At 40.8% G+C, this 20,121-nt stretch overlaps 1 protein-coding gene across 1 annotated transcript in view; it reads left to right on the top strand.

Annotated features, from left to right (window-relative positions):
• The window catches only part of PPM1K (protein phosphatase, Mg2+/Mn2+ dependent 1K), a 50,844-nt gene extending 31,385 nt beyond the window's left edge, over positions 1–19,459 (top strand). The window contains exons 4-7 of the mRNA XM_078676204.1: positions 3,484–3,649; positions 3,967–4,111; positions 5,411–5,545; positions 14,033–19,459. Of these exons, the coding sequence (XP_078532330.1) occupies positions 3,484–3,649; positions 3,967–4,111; positions 5,411–5,545; positions 14,033–14,164 (578 nt within the window). The 3' untranslated portion in view covers positions 14,165–19,459. The remainder of the gene's footprint in view (positions 1–3,483; positions 3,650–3,966; positions 4,112–5,410; positions 5,546–14,032) is intronic.
• The last annotated feature ends 662 nt before the right edge of the window (positions 19,460–20,121 follow it).

The raw sequence follows: 20,121 nt of genomic DNA, 5'->3' as shown, positions 1-20,121 counted from the left end.
TCCTGCCCTTCACGCTCAAGGGAGTATTTACTTCAACCGTGCCATATACTGCCCACAGCTCATGGGAGCCATATGGTCGCAGCTTCCGTGTCCTGTTTTCCAGCAATGCAGTTAAATATCCTGAAGCTTATTTGTTCTCTCTTTGTACTGTTTGAGTGGGCTGTTGACCACCAGTCAGGCTTTTCGATCACATTTCTTCTCCCATCAATAGTTGGAGGTAGCGGAGATGTGCAAGAGCAGTCTTGGCTTTTATCCTGACTGACCATTCCTTTATTCTATTTTTCCCCAGTAAGCTGCAGACTAGAGGGCTGCTTTCAGAGCAGGCAACCATGAACCAGGACTCCTTTCTAGTTGTGGTCGTCTGCAGTGTTGGGTGGCTGGCTTCCAGAGTTTATTTTGATTTTCATTCCAGCCCTGTACGGCTGTCATTTGCATATCTGCTGTTCAGTGCGTTCTTAGATTGTACAGAGGTCCTTGAAAACGTGTCTGTAGCAGATTTAGAAACAAGGTTATAAGGCCTGTATTAATCACTTCTCTTTCCTCGTGTTTGCAGTGGGTTTTTCAAAGGACGCTTCACTTGTTTGTAAGTAATTGGGTGCGGTTGATAAGGCACTTGTGAGCGTGTCTCCTGAAGCAGCCCCCCTACATTCCACCCGTGAACTCTGAAATGGAGGTTCTTCTGCAGGGGCATAATCCTTCAATCTAAAGGGAGCCTCATTCTGAGCCCTTTATTGTTGGTATTGGAGATTAAATGCAGAGCACCCACGATGAGCCCATCAGTGTTGTCATACATCTGCTAGAACCGTTGATATCGGAGACGAACCCCAACCTCTTCCCACATCCTTGATAGGGATACCAAAATCTGGAGGAACCAGTGGTATAGCAAGGGTGCTCCAGAGTCTATTGTAACTGAGGAAAATGGACCATCCTTGCCGTTGAATTGGTAATGAAATACAGACATGAATAGGATTCACTGGGCTGTTAAGACTCCTGGGCCCCGGTGCCTTTGCACCTGCTGTTGTCTTGATAGCTTCGCCCCTTGGAAGAGTTTCATTAAGAAAACCCCATTTACTGGAGGTGTTGTCCTCTGCTAGGGTTATACAAATGCTGTTATTGTCAAGCAAGTCTGTTTATGAAAAAAGATGTTCTGACTGACATTCAAGATCAATACAGATTCATTGTGGATAAATGAATGAGACTGTAGAACAGAATCTATTAATATCTTAAATGTTAACCCTCTCCAAAATAAATGTCTGTTTGCAGTCAGGCCTAGTTGCATGCTTCCTATCTGCAACAGTTAATGCAGAACATTGCAGCAGGCTACATTCAAGATTTTAGCAGCACTTTATAAACCAGGCAGCGCAAAGGGAAATTGTTGAGGTTCTGCTTCTGCTCCCAGTGAATCATGCCTCCTACATAGTTTGGGCCCCCGCAATCATTACTTTTTGATCAGGCCTCCATAGCCCAAAAGGCTAGTGAAGCGTTTGGGGAATGATTTCACATTGCCTCTGCTCCGGTCTCCTTCATGCTTGCCAAGGTCCCAGTTGGTATTTCCAGAACTTGCTTTAATAATGCTTAGAACTTCTTCTTCAACCTTTATATCTAAGAGACGTATGTGCTTTTGGGCATTCAACTACTTTATATTGAGACCGAATACGCTGAATTAAAGTATTGATTTTGAACTTCCAAATTTTGATTCCAAGGAGTTTTTTTCTCCTTGGCCTCTCCCAGTAGAGGAGATTCTACATAAAGTTTGATGTCAGATGCGCCATCACAGGGTTTCCTCGGATAGGTTGTAAGCTGACATGTGACACTGAAGATGTGGCTATTGAGTCAAATCTGATTCCACTGCAAGGATTGCACTATGGATAGTTCCCAGCATTCCTTGTTGCTGCAAGTTATAAGAGTTCTGTACCGTCTGATTGGTGACCAAAGAGAAGGCTGCATTACTGGAATTTCTCCAATGTTATGAATGCACTTGGATGGCATCTACAAGAGCTTCTCTGCACACATTTTGCAGGTCTTGTTTAGAAGCATTTTCTTGAAAAAATGCTCACTTTGCCCAGAAATTTAGCCTCAATAGCAGCTTGTGAGGCCTTCCTCTGGATGATTGTTTTCCGTCCTTTATCGCTTATTCCGAATTTGTGGCGAAACCGATATAGCAGTAAGAGAATGCATTAATGCACGGTTCCCTTCTCTCTAGTTGATCCCGACTTCAGTCCACATTCCTTTTGCAAAGTTTGTTCAAACGTCTTGTGGTGCATGCATAACTATTATTTAGTAGGGGGCATGGATGCACATGCAGTATATACATGCTGCGTATAGTTTATGCAGCTCTTAGAAGCCAAGAAGCCATTTTCTGTCTTCTGCTCTGGTGTGTTTTCATGAATTTGTTATGGATGAGGTTCGAAGACCAAGTTTCTCCTTAAATTTAACTTTATTAGAGTGACTACAAGCATCTTGGAAAAGTAACTTAATCGGGCTGCTAATGTCACAAAATATGAATCTGCGATTATATGCTTGTGCATATGGCCGGGTATCATCAATCGGTTAACATCCGCATTCTAGTAAGTATGCGTGTGTTTTTTTTAATATGCATTCATGTACTTAAACAAATTAATTCTACCTTCTTCTGTATTTGAGCTTTCAAGGCCCAGTGATGCAAAAAAAGTATATGAATGCATTAAAAGGTCCTGTTCTTTGAGAACAGTGTCAACAAAGGATCTGGTCAAACTACCAGATTGTAAAATTCAAGTGTAGTTTCTAGTAGTCCATCAAATTCCACTCCGTTACAATATTGAGGTTTGATTTAATAAAATGGACTAGGATTGCAAGAATACCCCCACTTTGCTGCTTCTTTGGCCTTTATCCAGGTTGACCTTACCTGCAGTGGTTGCTTCTGTTTTGCAATAACTGCTGTTAACTTTAGCCTTTGAATGCTGACCCTTTTCAACAAATGGAAGAGCTAAATGTAAGCCCTTTAACATTTAAAAATGTGTACAAATAAAAACCTGCTTTAAAATTCTACACGACTTTGTTACCCTAGTTAATTTATTATTTTTCTTTCTAAGTTTAAGCCAAGCTCAATGCAACTTTTTTGCCCTCTAAATTTAGAACTTTCAGGTGTGTGTTCTGCATAAGGTTAAGGAAAACAAGTGGTGAATTTGTCAATCGTTTTTACTTAGTGATTACTTCAGATTTAACGATTGGTCTGTTGTGGAAGCCCAGCACTTGAACTCCTTTTGCTCATTTTAACTTTGGCTTAAATATTTCATTAGTCATTTAAAAGTTATATTATTGAACCAAAATGATTCTTCTATTTGATTACATTGGACGTCTCCCAGTTTGCATTGAGCTATGGTATAGCATTTAGCGCTTTTTGCATGTTGCTTCTACAAAACGTTGTTCATTTGAATGCAGTATTTAGTGTATTACTCCACCAAAACGCTTGATTCATTTTCTTTTTGTGTGTGAAATTTATAGCCTCCCTGCTGAACTCTGGGACTACTGCCACGGTGGCCTTGTTGAGAGATGGCATTGAGCTGGTTGTGGCCAGTGTTGGGGACAGTCGTGCTCTTCTTTGTCGAGAAGGGAAAGCTGTGAAGCTGACAATTGATCATACTCCAGAAAGAAAAGAAGAGAAGGAGCGGTATGTTCCAAAAGACACAATTTTGGTGTGCCTGTGTTACATTGATGCTAAATGGTCCATATTGAGCCTTTGGATAGGGGTGGGGACTATGCAGTCTATGTTAAATGGACGTTCTAGCAAACTGGCCAGTAATCTAAGTAACATATGAAAATCAATGTACTCGTTTTTGAAATGCTTCATTACTTTAAATCAGTTTTGCCGGACTCTGTTCTTACATTTCCTTCCTTAAAGGACAATATCTTGCTCTGTACTTCAATGTTGGCATTGTGTTATAGTTTTAATCTAATTCCATTTTTGTGTGTTTTTTTTTTTTCTAGGATAAAGAACAGTGGTGGCTTCGTAGCATGGAACAGTCTGGGCCAGCCACATGTTAATGGTCGACTTGCTATGACGCGGAGCATTGGTGATATGGATCTTAAACGCAGTGGCGTTATCGCAGAACCAGAAACAAAAAGAATTAGGGTAAGAACATCATGGTCCAATCAGCAGGCTGTAATTTTATATCTTGAGCCAGCTAAAAGTAATGAAAAAGAAACCTTTAGATTGTATGTATAGTTTTGGTGTTTTTGCCAGGCATGTTTGTTTTCTCAAACAATTGGCTTGTATTATTTCTGAGCAGAATATAGGTTGGTGTATTTCTGTGGCCAGAAGCAGGTAATGTGTATGTGGTAATTTGTAAAAGGTCATTATGTATGTTTTTTTAGATTACAGAGTTTTAGTAAGTGGATTACTCCTATATTCTGAAAACAGTATAGGCTTTGAGCTTGCACATAATCTTGATTGTTAAACTACATCTTTAGCAGTACTATGGTACAAATAATGCATCTTGATAAACACCACTATCAGTACTGTGTTGCTGGTGTCTCTTAGTTCCCGGACCTCTCATTCCCTTTTTTTCTGCAAGGATTTTTTTTTTTTTTTTTAAGGCAACTTGAGCACACACGCACAGATCACAAGCTCTGTAAGGGACATATCACTTTATTGGCACCACTTCTAACATTGACACCGCTGAATCTTTCGCTCTCTTCTCTTGTCCTGTAAATTGACCATCTGATAGTCCCTTATCACTACAAATTCATGTGGGCATTAATTTAGTTTGTTGGTGTGTCATTTTTGCATTAGCTGGTTTTAACAACCCGAACCAATAAATTAAGGCTAGAGTCTGGCTGGATTAGTGCGCCAGTCTGTGGTATGCGGAAACAACTTTCTGCTGGTTACAAGCCAGGCAATGTACATAAGTTGACCAAAGCCATAAATGTCTGTGCTAGGCCGATCTCATGCTGGTTGTCCAGCAAGAGTCAATGTAGGGTTTGTTTAAGTTTGGGGTAGATTTTTGCATTTCTTATCTGATCCTTACTGGTCAAAGCAAGTATGTTTAACAAGATAAATGCTCATTTCTGCTATCTGCTATGATCTGCAGGTCACAATTCGAATATTGGCAGTGCCAACTGGGGTTTTTGATGCTTTCAAGTTGAGGATAAATTGTTTGAAAAGTAACCCCTGTTATTTTAGATCACTTAAACACCGAAAATTCTATTACGTACACTAATATAAGAAGTTATTATAAATGTTGGTATAAAACTACCAAAGTATGCCTAACGGATAGGACACAGTTTTATAATTATTTGGTTGCATACTTACTATTTCTGCTTCATAACACTAACTAGTAAGAGCAAATGCTGAAAATGACAATACAATTGTGATTAGAACATAAATCTGATGACATTGCTTGCCATAATTTGTACGCTTGTTTGTGTTTAGCTGCATCATGCAGACGATGGCTTCCTTGTCCTAACTACAGATGGAATCAACTTCATTGTGAACAGTCAAGAGATCTGCGACATCATAAACCAATGTCATGATCCCACGGAGGCAGCTCAGGTCCTTACAGAGCAGGTAATTGAGAACTCTAGAGATATTTTAGGAAAGCGTTCCGTAGGTATTGTAAATGGCATGCTAAACAGTTTTCAAAGTTATTTTGGGATAATTGAAATGCCAAAAAACCCAACAAAACGATTGTTGTTAACTAAAACTCAGTAAACAGAAAATGTTCCATACATCTGCATGTTAACCCCTCCTGCGCCCGTGATTTTGCGGAAGTGCGGCACTTCCGCAAAACGGGCGGGGCCGCGTCGGCCATTGGCCCACGGCAGCACCAGCGAGGTAGCGTTGCTGACGGCAGCATGGAAGGGGTTAAATAGAACGATCCTTTGTAATTTATCTTGCGGGTAGTTTTGAACCGTGACACACCATGGACATGTTGTTATAGCTGCTGACTTGACTAAATACGCCACCCATAGGCAGTCAATCTCCAGTTAGTCTTGATTCCCACAATCAGTTGGCTGTGCGTTTAGAAGAGCTTCCTAGCGGAGTTTTAAGGTTAGAAGACTGTTTTTAATTGTATAATGTACAAAACACTAAAAACATCAAGACCAATTGTAGTTACTGTGCTAGGTATTTGTGTTTAAGCATCACAGGCAACAGGGAGTTGGTAAAATGTTTTGGTTTTAACGCAAAGAGTGCTAGAAGAGATGACATGGTGGAACGTGGTCAACATAAGTGGGCAGACATTTCACACAACCAACTCCAACAATTACCTTCACCACTGACCCATCCCTCACCTGCCGGGAGGGTGCACATGGGGCAACTAAGAAGCTACCCAAAACATAGATGTCCTGGAGCTAAACGGGGGCAGCCAGCACAGCTCGTGTGTGTGTGTGTGTGTGCGGGGGGCAATTGGCCGCATAAAATAATGAATAAATACCACTTACCTACCCGACTGGTCCCCCATCTTCTCTCCTGCTCACCTATGTCTGACTCCAGGTCGGAACAGACAGGCAGCTAGGCTCTCGCCCCATAGCCAATCACAACGCTGAAATGCAGCGTTGTGATTGGGCTGAGCGCCGTGACACAGCTTTCAGCCAGGGGCTGTAGGGGTGGGCATGTTCTCCATACAAGTTGTAATGCTGTCTGCATGGAGAAGGGGGAAAGTGCGCAATTCTGTTTTGGGCGCCCCGAGCGGGCTGACCAAACAGTCATTGCGCACAGGATTGTTCTACCACTCCTCCCCTGCAGCTCCGCTGCCTCATGCACTGCAGCAGCAGGAGGACAAAATAAAATGATGAGGAAAAAATAAAATGATAATAACGGAATGTTATTAACATTTAATTTTTTCTTTCTTTTGTGACTTTGTGGCAGTGGGACAACGCTCCTCTGCCTTAGGGGAAGAGCCGCCACTGGAGCTAAAGACCATGTTCCTGCCCCCAATGGTTTCTTGGACACAAGTGAGGAAAAAGACTGTGCAAACCCAGGTGGACCACACAATCGCAATGTTTTATCTGAACAAGCAATGAGGAACAAGGTCCCATATGTTGTCGATGTTCTGCCAGGAGATCTGGAGATGGGCCATTCAGAGATAACAATACATCTGCCACGCATAGAAAACAGAGAAGCATCTATATTACACAAGCGTGAACTAAAATAACTAGTGCTCCAAGATGTCTTGGACCCCAGTGATCGATCTGTTTGCAACTCCAGTAAATGCAAAATGCCAAGACTTCGCATTCACACACCCACACCGTCTCTCCTAAGGGAATGCCCTGTTGATAAAATGGTCGTGGAAATTTCCATACGCTATTCCTCTGATTCCCGTTATATCTTTGGTGATCAGCAAGTGCAATAATTATAAATGAGACTGATCCTAATCACTCCACAGTGGGCAAGACAATAGAGGTTCTCCGATATGGCGGAGATTGCAAAAGGAAATGGAAAATTGATTTTTTTGGTTTGCTTATGACTTTAATGCAGTTTGATGATTCGTTCTAAAACTTAAAACAAAAATATGTAAAAAGTTCTCCCACGTCATCTTTATTGAAGGTTTTGGGTGCTCTGGAAAAGTGGAGTGGCGCACAAAGCTAGATCTTAGTCCAGAAAGTGTGCTTTATTTGGTGTAGATCCGTTCAGCAGATTTTGAGAAATTAAGATCTAAAATGTATATGGGCCAGATTCACAGATTTAACTTAGGACAAAATCCTAAACTTACTACCATTTTGGTATTCACAGAAGTCACTTACTCATTTTGGTATTCACAGAAGGTACATACTCCTTTCGGTATTCACAGAAGTTAGGACTTCTAACTTTAGGACTCCTAAATGCCTTCTGTGAATACCGAAAGCCTTAAAGTTAGGATTTTCTCAGTTTAGGAGTAGTAAATTTAGGACTCCTAACTTTAGGACTGCTAAAGTGAGAAAAATCCTAAGACTTTCGGTATTCACAGAAGGCATTTAGGAGTCCTAAAGTTAGGACTTCTAACTTCTGTGAATACCAAAACGGTAGTAAGTTTAGGATTTTGTCTTAAGTTAGTTCTGTGAATCGGGCCCTATATATCTAGCCACTGAGGATCCAGGTACTCGATAGATCAAAAGCTAAAATCTAATTGGTGCCACCACACCAATGAAGATGAGCTCCTTTCATTGCAAGACTCTGGACTCAGACCCCTGTTCTACAAAAATGTTAAAAAACAAAAAACACACATCGGGGTTTGGGTAGGGCTGCCCTGCCTGGACGGAAGCAGTGGAAAAAATTGCTCCTGCAAAGGAATGTATCAGACTCTTGGTGGTACCCAAGAAGGTTGCTGGACGTGAATTTAAAATGTAAAATTTTGTTTTTATTCTTTTCCTATTTGTGGAGACTGCCCAATACTCCCCACTCTTAACAAATTATAATTTTTAAAATCTTTTTGGGGGAAAGAAACCCCACATGTCCCCTTTTTTTAATTACCTTTACCACCCCATAACCTTACCCACCCTAAAGCCCCATACCCTCTAAAAATAACCTTAGCACCCATACCCTTACCCACCCCTAAACCATAAAAATAGCTTTACCACCCTATACCTCCAGCCATCCCTAAATCCAAAAATACCCTACCATCTTATGCCACAACCCACCCCTATACCCTAAAAATACACATATATATATATATATATATATATATATATATATATATATATATATATATATATCTCCTACTGGCGGTCGCCGGTAGGTAGTTCTAGTTAGGACCTAGTTTCCATAGGAAGAGCGTTTTTTCATTTCCCAATAACTTTAGCGTTGTTTGACGAATCCTCCATGAAATTTTCAAAACTAATATGCCTGTCTTTTCAACTGCTGTCTTGAAAGTTTCGGGGTGATCCATCAAACTGGGATGAGAAGGGGGGGGGGGCTCAAAAGCATTTTCTCCATGTTAATTTCCATAGAATTCTTTAGAAACGGCGACAGCCCAACTACTGAACGGAATTACTCCCAATATGCAAAAAGGTAGCTCTTGGTCCAGAAAGCACTCTTTTTGTTAAATGGTGTAAATCTGTTAAGTAGTTCCTGAAACATTTAAAGATCTCTCAGATATACAACTGTGGATCTTGGAGCCCTTCCGATCTCGTTCCTGAGATCTGAATGGCTGCCAACACTTCGAAAGAGGAAAAGTTGGCAGCCATCTTGTGACTAGGTTGAAGCGAGGTACAAGACAAAAAAGATGAATAGAAAAGGGCGCAGGATAGAAACACCCTGTGACCCCTAGGCCTCTAGGGATGTCATTTGAGATGTCATCAGTGTTGTCACTGACCATGTTATGAGTGATGTAATATGTAAGGTCATAAGCAGTGCATTGCGGGGGCGCAAGTTATAGTTGGCTCAGCTATAACTGCTGAATTTCACTGGCGTGTACGAGTGAAATCTGACCCTAACTATATAGTCCCTATCGTCTTTGTTTCAGTGAATTTCTATGGTTTTTAAAATGCTAATTCCTAACTATAACGTTCCTGTAGCCTTTGGTTTTTTCAGTGAATATGTGTGTGTATGTTTTACCTTTACTACTCTTACCTTATGAGGTAAAAGCATATAGGTGGTAATGGTATGCAAAGTAAAAGCTGTTTCCCTCTGTTATGTCCCACTCTAACCTCCTGTCCGCCACAAAAGCATTAAATAAAGCCAGATAGCACTCGCATACCCGAGAGCTGTTTGGCTTTGTCAATGCTTTTTAGATAAACTGCATAGCAGCATGGACTGCCGTGTAACATGGATTGAAGAGGAAAAAGGTGCTATATTGCAGTCAATGCTGTTTGCATCATAGCACTTTTTAGGTCGAAGCCTAGCGTAAGACTGCGCACATGCGCAGTCTCGCTGGCGAGTTTTAGTGTCATCAGGAGGGTTAACTAGTGGGTTTTAAGCCCCGCCCCTCTTTTCCATTGGCTGGCGTCACCGTTTTAGGCTAAACGGTGGCCAGCCATTGGAAAAGAGCGTCCTCTGACGTACACTTTTCTCTGTTACAGCCGTCCCACGTGGACTGGCTACCCCGACTTGCTGCTGCCGTAAAAAGGTTTATCTTCTTTATGGGTCCAAACAGAAGGCCCCATAAAGAAGATAATAAACCTTTTACGCCAGCAGGAAGTCCGGCCGAGCCCGTCCAAGTGGGAAGGCAGAAAACAGAAAAGTCTACGTTGTGGCGTCTGACGTAAATACTTATGTGCTGGACGGTAGGCTCTGCTGTTGCTACACGCACATCGTTCGTTGTATTAAAGCACACAATCTACCGGTCCGTGCTATCATTCTTGCAGAACCTGGTGCCGGTGGAGGGATTGCCAGGCAGGTGCTGTCAGTCGAGGAGAAACCCCGGAGCAAGAGCGTGAAAGCTTCACGGCCATACATCTTGTTGTCCAATTGACCCCCGACTGGAAATGGTATTTCTACACAAGGTCGTAACAGCAAGTGTGTGCTTGTCGGAGATCTATGAACGTTAGGGGGTAAAAGCTATTGGTGGTATTTTAATTCTTTGTTCCGTTTTTGTAAAGATTGAAAAATCCTCTGAGATCGGAGGGGCAACATGGTGCGAACTGGAATCTCTGCAGAGTTTACTTCTGACAAAAATTCCTAGGTCACCTTTTACGGCCTCTTAAATACTACTCACAAACCAACCTATTTCAGTACCGCTGAGAAATTTAACTACCGCTGGCAGCGCTCTCTGCGTGACGCTGCCCTTAGAGCGGGGGTAGCGGGGATGGCGGAGGTAGACAAAACTCGATATCAGATTATTAAAAAAATGTTTTAATTAAGGAGCAAATAACAAGATATTCAGCCAAATACAGCATGAGATTAGCTTCAATGACATATGAAGGGAGACGGCACTGCCGCTGTCCGTCGTCATGATAAAGTTACAGATCGCGGAAAACAACTTTTATTCTCAATAAATAAGGGGGTCGCGGAGCGGGGTCCGCTCTGTCCAGGACTCTGGAGTTAGAAACACGCTCTATCAAGTGGGCTCTACAGTTTCCCCTTCTTGCTGTGCTTGGTTATTCAGTATTATATATCCTTCGTCCCTTCATCTTCCCTTTCGCTTTGTCGTTCCATACTTCACGCTCTTGGCCACCACTTCCTTTATCCCTCCTCCCCGTCCTTTGCCGTGCTTTCTTTCCTCTTCATTCTTCCTTCCCCCTTGTCCACTCTCTCTAACGCCTCTTTTTATCCCCTTCATCTCCACCTGTTGCTCCTTCCCTTCAGTCTCATCTTTCCATCGCACAGCTTTCCTTCTGCCCTGTCCATTTCTTCCTCTCCAACCACCATCCAGTCCTCCCTCCCCTTCCTTTCTTACCTTCTTACTTCCTCCCCAGGCATTTTCTTTCCTTCCTCTTCCTTTTTCCACTCCCCCCTCCCCTCCCCTTCAACTTCATTTGAGGGAGCAAACGCACATAACAGTAGGTGCGGGTTCCTAAAACCTTCAATAAACAATCCCCTCTCTTTTTTTACTATCTGTAAAAAGTTGTTCGGACAAAGATTCCACTCAATAAGAAAGGATGGAAGGGTGGTGGAGCTGGGGGGTGGTGGGGGGTGGGGGGGTTGTGAGCAGTGATTGCAGCTAGTGCTTTATTGAAGGGACATTGCACATCTCTGGTTCATCTCAGCGTCGAGGAGAGGGAGCGAGTCATCCCTCTGCAGTCAGAGATGGGAGATTGTTGACACTCCACCTCTGATCTGGCAGTTTACATAATGTGTGCTTGACTAGAGTCATTCATTCTTCGTGCTTTCTTCCTGTGTCCTTATTAGATTATTAGAATACAAATATCAAGGTTGTGATAGTTCGTGCTCTGGATCACAGGCCTCGCTGTCACACAATCTTTCACACTTCACAGGCCTCGTTACTTTCACATTTCACAGCACGTTTTACCTCACGCTTCCCCCTTTAGGTGCCGGCTTCTTTCAAAATTTCCTGGTACAGGTTCAGTTTCTATGGTCCTGTTCACAGGCCACAAGTCCTAACATGCTTTGGCATAGCCAATAGATCTTGCTTTTGGGACTTTATAAGTATTTAGTTATGCAGCACAATATCCATGGTGCAGCAACATCAAGTGTTGCATGGCTAAACACTTATAAGGTCCCAAAGGTGAGACTTATTGGCTATGCCAATGCTTGTGTTTCTATCCCTCTCTTTTGGGTTCTCCTCTTGCCCCACTTCCTGCCTTCCTTTCTGCTTTCTCACCGTCTGCATGCTTTTTCTGCATCAGCCATGCTCCACTTCTGCCCTTTCCGTATGTTTTCCTGTCCGTCTTCTGGTCTGTCTTTCCCTCTCCCCGAAGTTTCTTGGCGCTAGCTTTGGTTTCTTTTCAACACAACTTTCCATGCTGGAGTGTCTGAGCTCATCCAGGATAATGTGCTGCACCCCCCACCTCCCTTAGCCTCACCTTCAGCGTTTCCAAATGTTGGCATGTGTTGCTTGCATGGCTCTGTTAATTCTGTTTTTAACTTTTGCGTCCAGTGCACAGCCAAGTGTTTGTAAAGCTTATGGATGAATGAACAGGCTCGCACAAAGCAGCTGTGTGAACCAGATCGACCCTCTGGGCACATGCAAATGAGTCTGAATTGTAATGTTTGCAAGGGCTGTATGTATGCGCTGGTCCGTTCACACGGCCTTTGACCAAATATCTTTTTTTTCATGTTTCTTCCTTAGGTTACTAGTGATGTTAATACGAGTATGAATGCATTATATAACTTTTTACATAAATATTGTTTTGTAAAGGTCTTTAACATTATTTGAATTAATTAGCTTACACTTAAACCCTCTCTGTTTTGTGACTGCGTGTGCTGCTTACACCAGACTGAAGCAACTGGTAATATCTACAAACAAGCATTAAAAATGCAATAGGTCTCGCCTTTCATGAAGTTAAAGCCCTATGCTTTGCTATACAATACCATTAGCAAAGCAATTAGCTTTAACTTAAAGGCGAGACCTATTGCATTTTCAATGCTTGTTTCCCCTTTACTTTAAGCATGTGCTGCTGTGCAACATATCTAAACATTGACAAAGCCAACATATCTTGCATAGGTGAAACCTGCGGGCTTTGCCATTGCTTGTTACTGTAGCTATCTGTGTCTTCAGTTTTGGACTGGGCAGCAAGTGGCCTCCATTAGTGACTGAGAATGCTAAAAATAAAAAGTGCCCATATTTGGAAATCGGGCCAGTTTTAAAAATCACTTTTAAAGACATGCTTTTGATGTGTTTCACAAGGTATTGGTCACGCTATGCATTTGTATTTACTGCAGGCAGTGCTTGTGATAATCTTGGGGAAATCGACAGTAAAGCCACTCCATCCAGCCCATAAAACAGACAACAAACAGCCTTCAAAAATGCCTGCAAGAGCAACCTGATGGCCTTATAGACCAATTAACCTGCGAATCTCCCTTGCACTCTGTTTACATGTTAATGCACTTAACACCTCTTCAAGTCCTTTCAAGCAAGCTGGCCGAGCAAAATGTCTTGTAAAGGTGTAAATTGAATTTGCATATGTACTTGAAGAGCTGCCTCTTCACACTGCCAGCCTGAGGTGCCCCATTAGAATATTGATTGGACCCCAGCAGTGTCTTTTTCAACTGGATTCCCTGTTTGGGGTGCGCACACGAAGAGAAAACTTCCCTTTACGCTGCTGCAGTCTTTTAAAATGAGCACTGGGAAGTCTGTCTCTCTCTGTCCCGGTAATAGATGCATACTCCTGCAGAGGTGCTGGGATCTGTGAAAGTGTAGGGTGCATGCGCGCACCTTACCAGGATCATAGCTCCTGATATGTTCTATGACCTTATTGATAATGTCACTGCAACATCTGAAATGACATCATTAATGATAAGACTTCATGGCTAGAACACAAGATTTTCAAGTGAAATGTATATATACTGCTGCACGTATCTTAAAACATTGATCTGATATTCTAACGTGATAAATCACTACCTATTGTAAAGTATCCCACCGTTTCCTTGGCATAAAAGTGTATTTTTAACATTTGCATAATAATGTCCTTTCCACGCGCATATTAATGTTGTTCTCTCCCTTTTACCTTTATACAGGCACTGCAATATGGCACTGAGGATAACAGCACTGCTATTATAGTGCCTTTTGGTGCTTGGGGAAAGCACAAGAACTCTGAATCCAATTTTTCTTTCAGCCGGAGTTTTGCCTCAAGCGGAAGATGGGCATAGTTGTTACTGCGCATAAGTCTGTAATTTATTCAGTATGCAGGACCTAATATTTTTTAAACCCCTAGTGTCGCTGTTTTCCTAACAAGGCTACATCTAGTAATCAGTATGACTTGTGTGTTTTTTCCAGTTTTAATCTGGAGTCTGCTGGTGTATAAGCTGAGGAGTGAAGGGTGTTTTTAGTCTTCTATGAGGGCTTTAAAAAGTATATTCTGTTCCACTATGAGCAATTTCCAAATGTTTTTGAAAGCTAAACATAGGCCATTGGACTACCCAGATGGAAGTATCGACTGCGTGCCATATTCCTTTTATTGTCCTAATACTGTCTTATGACTCAAACTAATTTGCATACATGTGGTCCATCAGGCGGCAGACTTATCATGGATGGCATAGCGCATCAATTTTTTGTTTTAATGTTCGTGGTAAAGAAGTTTAATTTGTAAATGCCCCATAACTTTTAGTTTTTACATTGTCATGAAAATGAGTTTAATTACACCTAGCATACTAAATGTTGCAGTATGGTGTTATGTACCTGGAAGAATAAAGGGTGTTTTATGTGGGACAATAGCTTAAAGCGTACAAAATAACGTTCAACACAGTAATGGTCATTTCTTCAAAACCATGTGTGTTCTGTGAATTTCATAAATACCTCTATCTCTTTCATTCCACCACCAGCAGGTCACTAAAATGTATTTGTGACTCTTGAAATCTGGGATGCCGCAGCAAAAAGAACCTTGCAAGTATCCGTCTGCCAGTAGCAGCCTCTCAAACACCGAACTTGCAAGTGCTCTTCAGTTAACTGTTCCATTGCTTTTTAATGTCACAATGAGGATATTTGGTTTCTCTTGGGCTTGATGCTTCTAGGTGGCTCCTCAAGCTAAAAAGACTGGGAGCACATTAGTATTAAAACTTCATTGACTCTAGTATTCCCTTTGTGATTCTTTAAACGGTTCATTTAATTAATACTTTCGTTTCTGACCATTCCTTTGTTGCCACCTCTAAGGGTGAGATTCAGCTGGTAGAGTTGATCAAGTTTCTCACTACCCATCTGAGAGGGTCTAGTCTCTGCTGGAATTCTTTGGGGAAGCAGGAAGCTTGAAAAGCAGCTGCAGTGGCACAGAGCCATTTCACAAGGGCATGCCATGACCTCTCTTGTATACATCTTTGTACAGCCCACCTTTTTTGGTGTTTGAGGAAGCGTGGCATTGTTTGGTGAGAAAGGGGAGGATTTGTGAAGATACCAGAATATCTGCATTAGGCAGCCCTTGATCTAGGTTTAAGCTATTATGATCTTTCATTCCTTTCTTTTACTTTTAATAAGTTGTGCTAAGGAAGCAAACCATGGCCATGGATACCCAGTATGAAATCACTAGTCGAATTTTCAAGTGTCCACCAAAAGGTTTTATATAATGCTTCCTCACCTGGTAGTGGTGGTGCTTTGGAAAGAACAGTATATTAATTCTAGAATCACAGCAAGGAACTGTTATTAATGGGAAGAGTTGCGAAATGGATTGATCATACAGTTAACATTGGGTTATGGTCTTCCTTCCTTTGCCTAAGGCTTTCATTAATGAATGACTGTCATCACAAGCTTACATTTCTTTTGCTTTCTTATATGTAACAAAGCAGACGGCTTGTGGCATTTCAGGGCCCTTGTCTGTTGGAGTATCTTTTGACTTAAGAGTTGATGGCTAGCAATGTGGTGTTAGTGGCTTTTTGTCTGAAAATGGAAGACTTTTTTTCTTTTTTGTTCATGTGCCGTCAGACTATATAACAGGATTATGGGTTCCTGCAGTGTCTTACTCTGCTTTAGGTCTACCTGCAAAACTACATGATGACCGCTATAAGTTTAACTTTTGATTTGTGGCATGCATCAATAGGTTTTTTCTTTTAAACCAGTTCCTACCTACATTCATCTGGTTTGATTACCAGGACGGTCTTCTCTCGTTTTCATAATTTGGTAGGTCAGACTTGGTTCTAATCATTAAAACTCTTTTTAAAATGGATTGTGGTGGTCGTTTTATTAGTTGAGCCAAGACTCCACATCCTTTTTATGTTTAAGAAATAGCAAACCATAAGGCTGTTGATATGGAGTTAGTTCCTAGATAGCAGTCGCTTTAGGTAGTCCAGGATTGCTGTAGGTGCCATGAGGCAAGCATGGACTAACTTTTGTTTTTCTGTGGTGGAATGTATATTTTGGCAAGAGGACTCAAGCGGATTTTGGTAATCCAGCAGATATTTTTGTTGGTGAAACCTCATTCTGCCTTTACAAACAATTTGTCTGCTGTTTGTGCTTTGGTTATTTTATTAATTGGACCCTTTGACTGCTTATTAATGGATGTATTACACGTATGAGCATCTAAAGGGTACTGCATTACACTATAGGTCTATTGTATTCCTACATGGCATGTCGGGGTGCGGTTTACTAACCTGGGCCCAAAGGTTTGAGGGGATGAAAACGTGGAACAATTTTGAAGAATCAGTTTATGGTTTGCTCCGGTACCGTTGGACTGAGTATTACATTTTTGGATATTGGCCATCATTGAGATTCAATTTATTTTATTTTTAAAAGTTGTTTTTATTTAACTTACCATTGTCTTGAAGATACTGATGGAAGAGTAATGCACAGTGGTGCCAGTGGATCGTCTTACTATAGTGTACATGAGGAAAGCTTCCTGCTAATTCATGCTCTACAGCCCTTTTCTCTAGCATCTATTGCTATAACATTCTTATTCTAAAGCGCTAGTGGAAGTGGGAAGGACCACATAATACATTTTGCTCATCATATAAACTAGCTTCTCTAACTTGAGAGCATTCTTGTTTTCTGCTATAGTGAAATGCAAATACTGTTTATCTTGTAACTTTTCAAATCCCCTTGAAAGGGACATTTGACTTCATTTTGGAATGTGGAAGAAGTGCTATGACCTGTGTTTTTGCTGAATATCTAAGAAACGTAATACGTTGTAGAAATTGTGCATTGGCCTCTCTAATGTGGTTAAAGGATGCTACTGAACAGGTTACAGTGGAGCTGCCTTTTGAGTCTGTTCTGAGATGCCTGCAGACCATGCTTGTGTAGCTGTTCCTTTCTGCCATCCAGATGTATTGTTGAGTTTAGTCCTACCAGTGGGCCTGAGAAGGTTTGCATTCATCGAAGGTTTGCATTCATCGAAGGGCCATACTTGGAAAAGTTGAGCTTTTACACCTTCCAGTTCCAGCACCCCTTTCTGCTTTTTCGTGGTAAGCTAGCACCCTTTACATGTAGCACCAGGGACAGCTGTCAATCTTGCCTTAGAATTGTTGCACAATGGGATACAGCCTTGTTTTAAAAAAATTTTTTTTTTAGATGAGTGCTAAATAGTAATTTATATGATGTGTGACGTTTGTATATATTTATCTGTATATATGTTTTTGTAAGTAAATATATATATATATATTGTGTGACAGTTATTTCTGTGATACTACACACGTGCATTGGTTTGGTTTAAAGAAAGTTATTGTAATGGTGTACAGTATAAACTATGAAAGGGAATTTTTTTTATTTCACCATCACAGACCTGTAGCTTCTGGTTCATCAATCATTTTCTCCTGGTTCTTATCTAAAGATAACATTAAAGCCACATTTTTCTTGTTTCTTAAACTTTATACATACTGCCCTGTGGCTAAAATGTCCTAAAACACAATTTTCTTTTTTAGAGTCCTGTGTAGACTAAACGTTGAGTGTGCTTTTTGAAAGCTCTGTGGAAAAAACAATATTGTAGAGGTGTGTTTTGTTCCTTGTTGGTGTTTCCTTTGCCACTTTGTTGAACCCCTTCTTCGTTAATGTCGCAAGGATTTGCATTTCAGTACCCTGCTGAGTTTCATACATTCCATTGCATTCATGTTGTAAAAAGGCTATGCAGCTTAATAAGTTCCTCGTTTATGGAATCTGTACTGTTATGAAACGTACAAACAAGTATTGTAAGTTTTTAATATTGATGTAAAAAAAATTGTAAATAAAGTCTTGCTGTTGTCTGTAAAGTCAATGCACTCTTGAGTTTGGAAGTGGAGGTATTTGGCTTTTGATGTTCTGAATGGTCATGGCTGTACCTATAACTTTATGACGTGCTCCCCAAGCATCTTCAAACCATCCTGAAACTGCATATAATTTATTCAGCACATACCAGCTTTAAGTGTTGTAGCGCTATAAAAGTGTGCTGAAGCAGATACTTTGCCGCACTGCCACTTATGTTAAGTGGGCCTATTAAATGTGAAATATTTGCATTCTCACCTCTAGAAATGAATTACTTTACACTTCCTTTTTTACGTATCATTGTTGGATGCCTTGTAAGTGGGTAACTTTAGTCTGTGGCGAATTACCAGCACGTCATGTGAGAAACTGATGTTTCACTGTTTGCTCTCCTTTCTTCATCTTTGAAAGCTGCAAATCTACTGCAAACTGAAGGTTTAACCAGAAGAGGTTATTGCTCTTGTAAACAATGAAAACAGTTTTTGAATGGCTAATACCCATTTGAAATAGGGTACCTGCAGTGTGCTTTTCCATAAATTCAAGAGTACTAGTTACTGGCAGCAGATTGATGCCAAATGTTAGTGAGAAGGGCTATGGAATAATATACATCCACCTATCTTGAAGGCTTTACTGTGACCTGCAGATCACTAATGTTTCTTTGCTGCTCTTTGCTCAGAATTGTTTGCCTGTCCTGTACATTGGGTTCCTGGGACTGATTGCTAGTGGCTTTATCCACCCTGTACTTGAATCACGCTTTTGAACCTGGGACAGGCGGAAGCAGTTCACTGAATGTATTTTATGTAAATAAGCACAAATAATTCCTGGCATAAAATGCTTATTAATATAAAGTGTATTTGTAGCATAAACTTCTTTCAAGGCTGAAAATAAGCCGAACTGTTACTTTCTCTGTGTCTGGATAACTACTGGTTTTGCAACCTTTACATATGCGAACACTCTTTGATCTAGGTTCAGAATTGCTAGTGTGCTTTTGCATTGCACATGTTGTGGAATGTCACCTTTTGCCTTTAAAACCCTGTTGCTCTCAAGTAATGCTGCTTTAATTATAGCTTTTCAGCATTTTCGGTTGTGCTCCTCTCATGATGTACTTCCTTTACTACTATGCCTTGTTTTGGGTATCGTGGTCTAGATTTTGTGTATTAAATAAAAGAACTTTTCCTACTACTCATGCTTCTCTGTTCAATTGGATACTGGATAATGCAAACTAGTGTCATGCCAAGTACAATGTGTAATATTTTTATTGAATGCCTTGCAAATAAAGTTTTTGAATTTCAGCTACCTTATGTATGTGCTTTATTACTTTAAATTCCTAAATAAAAATCGGTTTGTGATAAACTCGATATGACAATAGCTATTGTGCATACTTTCTGCGCAAATACTGCTGCTATTAGTAACTCGTTAAAGACAGTTCATATGTATTCATGCAAAGGCCCCCTAGTTTAAATACGTTGGAAATGTACTCCAGTAAGGTTACTCCTTCACATCTAACAAACTTCTGACTTATAGTGATCTATAAATAATTTCATATCAAATCAATACAACTTTATTTCGGCTCAACGGCCATACAAGCACATAAGAACACATAGTGCAGTATAAAACCTAAATAATGAAAAACCTAAATATTCATTACATTTCAGGGAATGGTCATATGAGTTTTAAATACAGCAAATTTTAATTACTTGGAACTCAATTAATTATTAGGCAGAAAACAATGGGGGACAGCAAAAGAATCCGACATTAACATCCAAAATCTGAACATAAATAGTACAGCGTATCACATCCTCACGTCTACCATGAGTTGGTTCCCAGGTAGTATGCAAAACTTTGCCCTTGCTTTCCACATAGCCAAAAGCTAGCAAGTTCATGAAAAAAATCGATGGCTTGCTGAGATCAGAACTAAGTATCTTTAATGGCAACTTTATATATTCTAGTGCCC

Source organism: Lissotriton helveticus, chromosome 2_1 (assembly GCF_964261635.1).
Source record: "Lissotriton helveticus chromosome 2_1, aLisHel1.1, whole genome shotgun sequence".
In the NCBI taxonomy this organism is placed as follows: Eukaryota; Metazoa; Chordata; class Amphibia; order Caudata; family Salamandridae; genus Lissotriton; species Lissotriton helveticus.
Note: the sequence above shows the minus strand (reverse complement) of the source record. Positions and strands in the feature narration are given on the sequence as shown.